The following is a 13,078-nucleotide window of genomic DNA, read 5'->3' as shown; positions in this document are numbered from 1 at the left end:
TGGCAATATCAATGAATGAAAAAAGGCTGATACTTGTTGGTTCGACGTCATTGTTTCACCAAAACTGACTTTGATGCATATCAGAAAACTTGTCATGTTATTAACTTTTCATTATAAATATAACAAACATGGGTTTGTATTCAAGCTAACTAAAGCAATGGTTAGACAACTAGATACCGCGCAATCACTTAATCTATGAGACAGTTCTCTAACTAAGATGTCTTTGAATATGGTTTTTATGTCTGTGATAAAAAAGATAAAGCAAAAGTAGGATTATGACTTTCTAACTGCAAATTTATAGATTCCACTTTGTTTACAATCACAAGTTACGCATTTCTATTACTTTAAATAGATTGACCAGCACATCAAACAACAGCTCATAGGTAAATGATTTTAGAATCATGTAACAGTTTAGTGTCTGCAGGGTTGAGTAACAAAATTGAAAAAGTCATTGAAATTGGCTAATAAATACTTGGATATGTCAATTGGAAAACTTATTTTGAGAAGTTATCTATCTATAGGAGAGGATAACTCCAGTGATGAATAATGAGTAATACAATACACTTGACGCGTTATACGTACATGATATACCAGCAAACCACAAGACCAGTCAAATCAATGAGGAATTGGACCTTTAAAATAAAATTATATTTTGAAATTCACAATAATACAACAAGCATTGTAATAAATATTTTATAAATTGGAAAAGCACAATAGCAGATGTTCTTTGGAGTTGTTTTTGCACTCTGGAATAAGAAATATACCAAAAACCTTGAATATAATAAAAGCGTATTAAAAATGAAACAATGTATAAAGCTTTCGCTGACTAGAATAAAGTGCTGTAGACTGAGTAGAAGAAAAGGGAATGAAGTAATTATGGCACAAGGTAAAATAGACCAGTAATCATAACATACCTTCAAGAATAAAATAGTTGTAAATGGAATGGGTAAAGCTTCTCAGCAGTTTATCAATAAATGGTAAAGATTTGCAGCTTTGCAAATCTATTAGAAGCAGAAACATAACTAACACAAAAACTTATAATCAAAATAGTATAAAAGCGTGTAAACAATTTGGCGTTAAGCATATCGATATACTGAAAGGAGATTCTAAGGTTGACAGCTGTAAGCAATGATTGAATGAGCAGGATCCAATGACTGAGTGGTATGGAAAGTTAAACATCTTCATTATCATCAGTTTCATTCTGCTTTGCTTTTCGTCTCTCCCTACATTTTCGTATCGCCAGAACAACCATGTCAGACAAAAACTCAAAGAATTGAAAAACTGTCCACATAGACCAACCAATCCAAAAGCCTGCGAGAGCTTCTGTAAAAAAGATGAGCAGTTATGAGCCAACAAAAAAATTCATGACACGGAATGCAAGTGCTTGCAAATAAAAAAAAATTTGCTACAAATACAAAAACTTCGATTAACTATCCCGATGCTGGACTATGTACATGTAGTTTGAAAAACGCTAATAAATTTATCACAAACAAGTATGTTTTATTTAAAATGTGTTTTCTACAAATAGTAATAGTAGTAGGTAAAGCATTTACATGCTTCTCGGCTATACTACAATAATGAAACAAATCTCAGTCACCTTAGTAGTCACAACAACTAAGCAATTTTATAGTTGCATTAGCCTTTGATAACACTCTCCCACATCTAACACAATATATCTAGCTTGTTAAGGGTTGGTCACAGACTCGTCCCTAATAATGAACAAAACGAGGAGTGAACCGGGAATAGATCAACGACGGAGTCATCAAACAAACGTTAGACAAGTGGTTTTCCACCTGCTGCAAGTAGACACAACAGTTCAGTCATATGACGTTTTGTACTGAAATTGTGTAAATCGTTGACTTGATCTTGCTAACTAATATTACATTTTAACTAAAACATGGTTGCAATAAAAAATTATCATTTTCAAAAAAGTACATATGAAAACTATAGTATCCATTTCATTACTGTACTCCCTGATTTTTTTCAGTTATTCATGACCACCAAGAAAGTGAAAACTAGTGAAATAATGACTAAGAAACTCATACCTGATAAAGTCATTTTTATTAGTTAATTGTAAGAATCTCTCTCTTTCTCTCAGGTTCATTAGATGATGTTGAGAGTGTTTAAAAGGCATGATGAAAGGTGTTGCAAGAACCTTTCAATTTTACATTTAACAAAACTTAACAGAACAACAGCAAATCCTGACAACCGCTATAACAATGCTTGCGAATGAATCTCACAAGGCAATAGTATGAGAGATATTTGTGTGTTTTATTTTCTTCAATTTCAAATTTTGTAATAAATATGTTTTACTCCGTGAAGCACCAAAGCAGGAAAAACTGAATCATGAAGTATCGAGGGATTATTGTAGTCGACTCGTGGTTTTCTAAACCACAAGATGAGAAGCCAACTAATCAATGGGCTCCTTACACGACTGCACAGCAGCTTGTCATTCACTCAGCTTGCCATTGTTGCTGCCTTTCTCCAGCAACTAACAATAGCACCTGGCAGCATATTAAGTCTAGAGACGTGTCAACAGAACATTGAAAAAGAAAAAAATAGAATTATTTTGAAAAAATTAAATCTAATTTAAGTCTGCACGACAGATTTAAATTCACGTTTGCAGTTGAAGCTCATAAAAAATGATAAAGCGAATTTAAATTTGAGCCGTCGATCTAAACTAGTGATTTATAATGAGCGATTTGTTCATTTTTGCAAAATATACACTTAATTATAAAACACCAAAGAAGAACTATTTATTATTGCAAAGTATTTTGGCTTGTTTTTGATTAATAACAAACCAAAATACAACAAACATAACTATTCACATAAAAAACCTATTAAAAATTAAACATCGGAATTTTATTAGTTTATTAAGCTTGAATGGCCTTTTTTTGCAAAATGTATTCCTACAATGGTTCCTACAAGTGGCCAACTATAACAACACCTGGTTGAGCTCTTCACATGCAAATGCTCTTATGACCCAGAGTACACAATGATAACATAACTCCAACACGACTCTTATACCCACCACATACCTAACTGAGCGATAAACTCGGCATCGCCAATAAGAGGCTTTGTAGTGATCTTAGCAGTTGCCATGCTGCCGTAATGAACTTCGACAGTCAGCATGTTCTTCTTAACGATGTCAGTGGAGATAAAAGGTGAGTCAAGGTACATCTCCAGTTGGCTGAAGAGTCGTGCGCTCTCATTCAGGGTCGGCAACAGCTCATAGGTCTGTTAAAGAAAAAATAATGTAAAAAATAATAAGAAACTCTGGGAAACAAAACTATAAATGAATGAATTAGTACATGTAGTTATGGAAAGGCCTGACTACTCGTACCAACAAAATGGATCGTCTGTATAGCCAGCGCATTGGTGACGTGCCAGCGACACATTGTCGGTGTGTTTCAAATATATGTGTTGGCTGACAGCAGTAGAGATAAAACCAACACACCTTTGATTAGCGGAAATAATTGATTATAACGACCACAATTCAATTATATATATTTTTCAATGAAAGTTAGTTGCACCCAAGATTGGCTTTCAAACGATAATGACAACAGGGTTTCACACAAACAACCATTTATAAGTGGACAAAGATCTTCTACCATATATACGATAGCCACTGGTCCAAATTGGAACTGTTCATGAAACATTTCAGATAATTTTAGCAAAGTAAATATGCTGAAACTCTTTTATTCTACAGTTTAATCTATGACATAGACTCCAAAGTATTTTTGTACTCGGATATTTACATCATTTCCAAGCAACATGCTTTCTTTGAGCACGATGGAGTGACACAAATATTATTATCACAAATCTTAAATGATCCATGTTATGATATATCCTACATGATGCATGAGATATCCTGACGATACTCTAATCACAGTACCAGAAAATCAAACACGGACGTCATGATCTTCACATTATTGAGGTTGACTCTATTTGTCAACCCGGCACATCGCTTAGTAGCATAGGTTTGTGTAGCCACCACATCTAACTACATTACCGATACCTACCATGTAATCATCAGAAGGCCAACTAGCAATGTTAGTCCTCACATCATAGACTTCCTCACTACAACAGTTTATATGAAGTGATTGCAGAACTGAGTCTATGCAGTTAAAAAAACTTTTTTGATAACTTTCAGAAAAAAACATACATAAGAATTTTTAATATGTTAGCTTATGTCTGCCTGTCTATCCAACAGTTCTTGGAGTTGTGTAGATGTAGTCCTATATATCATGTGACGAAATGACAAATACTTGGATAAACTTCAAACAATCAACAAGATGTACACACTACAAGTAGTTTTTACAAAATGAAGACTAAAGGAAATTTCTAATATGTGGCTTTATGGCTGCCTATTTGTTCTTGAATTTTCCATGATATTTTAAATATATATTTATAGCCATATCAATTTCATAGTCTCAAATTACATGATTTATCTAACCAAAGATTATATTTTCATGAAATATTTATTGAGTAACAACAATATAAGTTTTTCTCCAAATGCGCACAAATAAAAAATATATATACCATACACCAAACTATGGGACTACAGTAGTGCTGCACGATAAAGCGATATAATTCGATGAGACGATATATTTCAGTGGATGATTTTATATTTGGTCAGTTTTCAAATCGATATGAATATCGAAGCCGATATTTTATCGAAATATCGGCTTATTTTATTTTTTAAAACTGGAGTTGTCCATTCTTCTTATTGTAAAGAGGGAACAACCCCCGTTTTTCAACCTACATATATTAACTATATCCTTTTATATCGTTCATGTTAAGTCTAACGCTATATATCGAAAGAAGACAACTCCAATGTTTGATATATTTAGAGACCAAATAATCAAATGTACATGCAAAGATATCGTGCAGCACTGGACTACAGTAACACTGGTAATTCACTTAGACCATTGTAGACATGATTAAAATCGATACAAGACAAGAGTGGAAGCTAACATGTTGTCAGAAGTCACAGAGGCAACATTAGCTGCAAGAATTTTCTGAAAATGAATGGTGGTTCGTAAGAGATAAAAGTATACTTGTGTGATTAATAACACTTTTACCACATATTTCTCCGTTAGTCAATCACTGAGAATTTCCAGCGAGGATCTTACGAATGGTGAACAAACACAAGTCATTAATAATCCGAAAAATAGAGAAATACCACTGGTGCTACCAAAGGAAAAGAGCTTTATTACATGATAATTCTGAGAGGCTGAACATACGACTGAGATAAATATATGAGCCACTAACTTGCATTCCTCATAACAGTGATCACAGTCTATCTCTCCATGATCATACATTGACCAGACCTTTTTCATACACTCTACAATCAATAAAACAATAAGAAACATAGGGCAAATGAAAACAAGTGTTATATATATATAACCGGGTACATCTTCCAGTAGCCATAGAATATTTGTAACCTTAAAAATAATCTTACACAATTTTTTAGAAAATTTTAGTACATTGTCTCGATATTTTTTTATCATTTGCGATTGTTTTTAATGTTGTTTGAGGTGATCTGATTGCGAAGAAGTTTCTAAATTATAATTAATAAAACTGTCTCGATTAAAATGCTCAGAAGAAAAATATGTGCGAAATAATGTCACTAGCTGCTATCATTGCCATTTATATTGGCTAGTCCATTCAAATTGAAGCGTTACCCGTCCCTATACTGTCCGTCTTTTTGCAATTGTAGACATCATAATCGCACTTTCGATTGTTCTAAGGATTTTAATCGCGATCAAGTGTTATCGATTTCAATCTAGAAATTTCCTGACAGTCAGATCACCTCATACATCAAAATGAATCACACATGTTAAAAAATACTGATACTTTCTGATACAAAATCTTAGGTACGTTTATCTTTATTCTATTTCATGAATTGGCTGTGCAGCAGACAGACCTCAATTGAACAATGTTGACAGTCTTTGGTAAAGTATGCAGACAAAAGGAACCATGCGATATACATGTACTATATATATATGGCTGCCTGGCGGAAATCGACAATGATTTACATCTTAGCGATGCATGTTTGGGTCGAGCAGTATGGTAGAGAAGAGGTGACCCAGTTCACAATATCTGACACTTCCGGAACTGCCAAATGCCTTTGCAACACGTCCAGTCTGACATAACCAGGTAGCAATTTCACTTGCGCAATGTCCTAAGGACAGTGGTGGACCTTCAACGTGCCCACGTTGTCAGTGTGGTACACGGGGCCTCCAAGTGTAGATCCGAAAGACCCAGCAATTTAGGGTTGAAAGCTATATGCTATGCGACATACTACTGGCGTATGAACAACAATTTCAATAAACCGACTAATCCCAATCCCAAACCTTATAAATAAACCATTGTTTACAGAGGTATGACAACTCCTGGTACTAAAAATGTATTACTGACCTTCTTTCTCTTTAGAACAGCCAGTAAAAGGGTGGGTCCTGTTAAATGTGCACCTGCCACAGTTGCCTTCTTCTCTTTCTTGTTTTTCTAAAAGGCAACAACGCATAAAAGTAATAGGTAACAAGTAATATAGAACATAAATTAAACACGGATAAGTTCACTCCTGAGTAGAAAAAAATAATGTGAGAAGAGATTACTACGAGAATGGGTGCAGACCATCGACTATGTCTGCATTGCTGTATGCTCATGGAAAATGAAGAAGACATTCTAGAAACTTTTAAAATTACAGGAGTCGCTCACTCGTTAGTCTTGGACCAGTTTCCTGGGATAAATGAAAGTCTGCGTAATTGAAACTAGTATCTCATAAAATCACTTATTCATTTTCTTACGACCATTAAATAATTTTGAAGGCTGAGGGCATTTAAGAGACAATAGTTAAGGGCAAGTACTTAGCACTTTCATACTTCACAAAACGTAACAGGAAAACAGCGAACAGTGATGACTATTATCATATTGATGCTTGCGAGGATCTCACTGGGCCAGAGTATGAGAGAGATTTGTGTATTTTAAATATTTTAGTTTTTATTTATTTTTAGGAATTATTTATTTACCCCTCTAAGTACAAAAGCTGTAAAATCTGAACCCCGAAGTAGCGAGGGACTACTGTGTCAACATTTAACCATTCTGATTCGCGCGGAAACTACTTTTAGACTTGCCTCCCCCTTGTTCGGCAACTTCCATGAGATTATGTATAAATGATTCCTACAAGTGACTGAATTTTTAAAGACAATCACATGAATTCATTATTGTAAACACTGTTGCATATTGCTTGAGCATCTAAAATAGGATATTTGTAATATTTTGAAGTCTGATAAAAAATCGAATTGAATACTTCAATCTCTTATTATGGAAAAAAATGTTTGATAAAAAGTTAAAAACAAATGAGAATAAACAATAAAACAACTATAGGGCTTAAAATAAATAAATCTCTCATACTCCGACCCAGTGAGATCCCTCCATGAGCATCATTACAATAGCAGTTGCTGTGAATCTCTGTTTTTCTAACACTTTTTACAACTTAAAAGTGCAGTGCTTGTAACACCCATCAACATCTCTCTTAAATACCCTCGACCTTCAAAACTGTCTAATGAATTTAAGAAAAAAGAAAATGCACACAATTAATTAAAAGTTTACTTTATTAGATGTGAGTTTTTTAGCTTCTATTTCGTAAATCTTCACTTATCACGGAAGGGGGAACGGAGGGCGCTGCTCTAATTGACCATGAAAAGTGAGGGATCACTGTAGTTGCAAATCATGGTGACTTTTTAAGCGTTATCACAAAGGTATGTTACTTATAATAATATATATATATAATTATATATATAACATATATAATGTTACTTATATATTGATCATCATCGATTAAAACAGAGCTGTTTTCCAATAATTATTGCTAATATAAAGCGAGCGCACTTCGAAGGTTTCACCCCTCCTTCAAGCATACAGAACAGGTATATATCCTCAAAATCTCAAATGCTATACAGTAAAGTGAGGAATCAGTATGTATTCATAGATTGCAAGTGTTTTGTTGTCATAGTCATATATCTTTTGGCCAAAGAAATATCGGAGTGCTTTTATTACAAAACGCGTAAACTTAACTAGTGGAGCAATGCTGAGCTCTCTCTCCTTCTCAACAATTGCTCTAGTGAGTAAAATGCTGCGAAAGCATTTGATAGTCATTATGATAACTCTGAAGATCAATAAATTAGCGTTTGTTTCTATTTTAAAGTTCAAATATTTCTAAGCTTTTAGTATTTGCTTTCCACACCATAAACTGTTTTAAAAATTTTATATATTAGTTACCAACAGTCTTCTGTGCCAGTATCAACTACCTGAGTAGACAGATGAAGCTGCTATATTTGGGCATATCCATAATCTATGACATGACAGTCAGAGAGGATTTTACTGAATTCTGTCTCAGTTTAAAAATATACAACTTTGAACTGTCCCACCAAAAAGAGCAAGAAATTCTCAACTGAAGGATGCTACTTACGATTAATTTGATTGATCTTGAAGTCACAAAGACCCATTTTGGGCGTGTATCACAAAAAGACTGTTTTTTATACCTATTTTCCATATGCAAACTTTCTGAAGTTACTATTACAGCCCCCTGGACTTTAAATGTGTAATAGGCGAGGTGTCAAAATGCTTTTTATGAAAAAGATAAAGAGCTTATTGAATGAATAACACATGTACACAGTTGAAAGTGTGTGTATGATGTGACCAGCAAATTGTGTATCACGTGACGCTGATTTTAATATGTTTATTATGTTGAAATTTATAAGAGACAAAGATGTTGATTAAAATTTTAATTCTGCCTAATTGCATATTTATATGGAATAGTACAACACAAAAATAGCTGACAATTTTTTTACACATAATAACAAAAGTAAGTACATGACGCCACTAAAGACTTTAAAACAGAAATACACAATAACAGGCTACTCAGCTAAATATCTATCCAAGAATGCAAATCGCTGCAAAAGCTTTGAACAGCTTAATCACTCACATCAAGAGATAGAAGTTTTATCCAACTCAGCAAACACATATCACTTTTTTTAATTATAAAATAGTTGTTTTTCCTCCTAAAATAAAATATAAACATTATTATCAAATTTTTATATTTTATTATAGGAGTTTTTGTTTCACCAAGACTTTTGTTTCACAAGTTTACCCAAGACTGGTTGTTTTTCTTTATGACAAATTCTAAACCCGTAGACCCCCCCAACTCTCTTTAAAAACTGTAATTCAAAACTCCCTGATTTCTACATCACAAGTTTTGATGATAGCCTCTTAATGGCGGTCATTCCTACAATTTGTCTGGCATTTGACTATATCCTGATCGTGACAATTAAAGTTTGCTTCAATTTAAATCACAGCTGTGATATTTTTAGTTTTTATGAATAGTTTTGTCCTCGAAAGCATAGACACAGCTAACACGCAGCCCTTTTTGACAGGTACCACTTCCCAGACAACTAGTTTGTCGGGATTCCTTTACTCCTAAGACAACCTCCCACCTTTGGTTTAAAGGGTTTCATTTTTATGAACTCCCTCAGGCTTGATGACAATAATGACTGCCTCTGATAACATTGAATTAATCTGCATCTTTTACAATAACTCCACCAAGGACCTTTCGTACTACCATCCTTTTCAAGCTCCCTCAAAGCCCATCTACAGGTCCTTTTCCATGACATGTGACAAAGAAGTTCCACTTTAACTTGAATCCAAACTCTCTTTTAAACCAACTTGTTTAAAGAGGTAGTGATTTTTGAACTGTCAAGCGCTCCCATCTGAAAAACACTTTTGCTGCCTCTACGTCAGGGCATAACGTTTTACGTCAGGACATAACTCATCGATTTTCTCAAATATAACACTTATGAATTTGAATACAGAGACATTACCGTAGTCAAGAAGGTTGAATATTATGCGAGATCTTATTGATAGCTGGTAGTGTATAAACACAGCAATTTTGTGAAGTATCTTTAACTCTCTGAACATTAGTCCTGCAGATGTGATGGCGTAGGCGAGGTGGGAATTCCCTGTAAAAACTGTCTGTGATAGTGTTAGTTTCTTTGTATTTATGGAGACAGAATCCAACAAACATTCTGTTTCTCACAGTTTAACTATAATAGAGTCATTAAGATAATCCCATCACAAATTAAGAAAAAACATTTAAATAATCTATTAATTCAGATTTTAAATGGATTAAATCAATAAAATCATTAAACTAAATGTGTTACGTCATACAAATGTATGGCATAATGTTTAATACTGTTTTTATAAAGAAGCATATTTAATTAAATAATTAATTATTTAACATTTCCTTTATTTAATGATTTTATTATTTAAACTTAATGAGGCCAACAAAAAAAACTCTCAGGTGTTATCATATAATAAGAAAATATGTAAAAGTTTACATTTGAAGTTAAATTTGTTTACTTTGCATGAACTTTTATGTTTTTCATGTATGACATGACAAACATAATTCTTTTATATAGAGCAAATTAATAAAATATGTAAGTTTTCAATGAACTAACGCTGTTCTGCGCTGCCGAACGTCAATATTACCTAAATATAGATTTAATGACTGTAATATGAGTTGGACGCTGCAAAAAAGCTGCTATAGAATCATGAAATTTTGACAAAGAATCCATTTTGCATCACTGCTAGAAAAAACCGAGAACCGTTGATCTAAATGTTGTGAAAGTTTAAAAATGCATACTTGAAAATGTGTATAAGCCTACAAGAAATTTCAGCTTAAATCTTAGGTGTCCAAAATGATCTCTGAGACCAATATTTTATGGACAGGCCCATTTGACACAAACTTCTGAAAAAGACAAAACAATCCATTGACATTGAAGTAAAACTAGGTTACCATTATGCGACTGCATTGTAGTAATTAGAAAATGAGTCAATCAGTGAATCAGAAAAGAGTTTAAATTAAAAGTGTACCTCACGTTATCAGACCATTTTATTCTATTAAACATCTTATTATGAGCTTGACCTCCATATCGCATATTGGAAATATTAGCTAACACAGTCAACGCTCCTATAACTTATACCATTGTTTATGTAAATTTATTTTGACAAAAGAATTATGTAAAGTTTTTTCTTTGTAATATGTGAGAAATTCCATAAAACGGTGAAGCAGCGAGTCAGTGCAAGTTCTCAAATTCATAATTTGAAAAATGAGAGTCCCATAGTTGGCCTTATATCATTTCTCTTTTGTTGCAGTTGAAAGAGAAAGCGACGTATATATTATATATTCTAGTACCCTGGTAGTCCAGTGTGCCGTGAAAGATCGTCAAGTTTGGCAATAAAGCACAGAGAATAAGTATGTGCACAATTATTCATAAGTACGCAAGGTGGTCGATTGGTGCAGGAGTTAGAATGTCAGTCTATCAAGCGGAATGTTATAAGTTGAGGTCTCATTGAAGGCAATATTTTATTCTGACCCTTAATCTAGGTTTCGGACGAATGGACAGATGTACACCACTCTTGAGGTACGGCCACAGGTAACAATTTTATCGTTGGTTCTGACCGAAATCACGAAATGAATGAAAAACACAAGAATTATTTGGCTGAAATTCAGACTTGTCCAAGCTGTGCATGCACACCGAAATCATCGACGAAATGCTTTTAATTGGCTAAACAAATTATTAGCGAGCACGATTCTAGCAACTTTCGCACTTTATATAATCCAAGACATAACGCGACACGTAAGAAAAATACATTTGCCATAGTAAATACGATGCAACTGACTTGATTGCGTTAAAGATGGCAACTCTTTTTACAACGGAACTTTTGCTGCTAAAAAGAAATTGTTATTATTAAAAAAGAAACGAAAAGAAACGAGTAGCCATGCTGTCCGAACAATAAAGAACCAACAATAGCGCAATTTGGGCAGTTGCATCGTATGTACTATGTTGAATTGCACTCGTACCTTTATTGTGTGTTGTAATACGTGTCTTGGACTATACCAATCGCAAAAGCTGCTAAAATCGTCTGACAATTCCGTGAATTTCAGCCGAATAATTCTGTGTTTTTCATTCATTTCGTGATTTCAGTCAGAACCAACAAAAAATCGTTACGTTTGGCTGTGCCTTTACTGTTTACGAGTTGAAAATTTTAGTTGAAATTCACACACCGTTAGGCTTTCTCAAACACAACATTAAAATCTCAAAAAAATAATTTGGTCACTTGCTAACCCAGATCCTTTTCAAACATCCTGCCTGCTTTGTCTGACATTGTAATACACACTTTGTAAAAAATTATATCAAAAAAGAAAACAAGTCAAAGAAGTAAAACAAAAGCGTTGACCAGTGTTATAAATGAAGACTGAGCAAAATCAAGAAGACACAAACACAAACAAAAACAGACATAAACAACAGGGGAAGATGTAAAAGAAGATATTGAACAGTAATTTACCTAGCTTCTCTATGCCATCACACTTTCTATCCCATGATGTCCCGTCAACTTCTCTGTTCATTGTGACGATGTAACAACAGCACCTCTCTATCACCTGAACAGAAAAGTTAAACTGACAAGTAATGATGCCAAATGACAGACGAAGAAAGGTGGCTGCAGAACACGCGGAACTCTGGAATCCCAATAATAGTGACATAGGGCGATGACAACATATCGATAGACATCCTTTCCTCTGACTGACTGGTCACAAAAACACAAACATCTTGCAGTGTATTGCTCCACTACTCTTTTAGGGATGTGAAGTTGTATTTATATTCAAAGATTTTCATTTCATCATAGCAGCAAAAGCTTTTTAGGAAAAAATCTTTTAGGAGATTTTAACAGAAAGTATCAGTATTTTTTATGATTTGTGATTGTTTTTGATGCTTGATGTGATCTGACAGCAAAGATGTTTGAAAATTAAAATTGACCAAACTTGATCGCGGCTTAAACGCCCAGAATAAAAATGTGTGTGAAATTATGTCACTAATCGCTATCATAGTTGTAGTTGATATCGGCTATTGCGCTGAAGTTGCAGCACTACGTGTCTTTATTCTGCTGGTCTCCTTGCAATTATACACGTCATAATCACACTTTCGCTTAATATGCGTGTTTTAAGTGCGCTTAA

At 33.9% G+C, this 13,078-nt stretch overlaps 2 protein-coding genes across 6 annotated transcripts in view; both read right to left on the bottom strand.

Moving 5' to 3' along the window:
* Positions 1-626: 626 nt before the first annotated feature.
* LOC137391215 (degenerin-like protein unc-105) overlaps positions 627-13,078 on the bottom strand; it is a 36,188-nt gene continuing 23,736 nt past the window's right edge. For all 5 annotated transcript variants that reach the window (XM_068077617.1, XM_068077616.1, XM_068077619.1 and 2 more), the window contains exons 10-15: positions 12,412-12,505; positions 6,424-6,510; positions 5,275-5,347; positions 4,023-4,080; positions 3,039-3,237; positions 627-1,323 (exon numbers count right to left, since the gene is read on the bottom strand). In XM_068077617.1, the coding sequence (XP_067933718.1) occupies positions 1,172-1,323; positions 3,039-3,237; positions 4,023-4,080; positions 5,275-5,347; positions 6,424-6,510; positions 12,412-12,505 (663 nt within the window). In that variant the 3' untranslated portion in view covers positions 627-1,171. The remainder of the gene's footprint in view (positions 1,324-3,038; positions 3,238-4,022; positions 4,081-5,274; positions 5,348-6,423; positions 6,511-12,411; positions 12,506-13,078) is intronic.
* Positions 10,411-13,078, bottom strand: part of LOC137390405 (uncharacterized) — a 400,777-nt gene continuing 398,109 nt past the window's right edge. The window contains exon 8 of the mRNA XM_068076738.1: positions 10,411-10,421. The gene's annotated coding sequence lies outside the window, so the exon portion shown is untranslated. The remainder of the gene's footprint in view (positions 10,422-13,078) is intronic.

The sequence above is a fragment of the Watersipora subatra genome, chromosome 3, assembly GCF_963576615.1.
Source record: "Watersipora subatra chromosome 3, tzWatSuba1.1, whole genome shotgun sequence".
Taxonomy (NCBI): Eukaryota; Metazoa; Bryozoa; class Gymnolaemata; order Cheilostomatida; family Watersiporidae; genus Watersipora; species Watersipora subatra.
The sequence above is the reverse complement of the archived record's forward strand: the minus strand, read 5'-3'. Positions and strand labels throughout refer to the sequence as shown.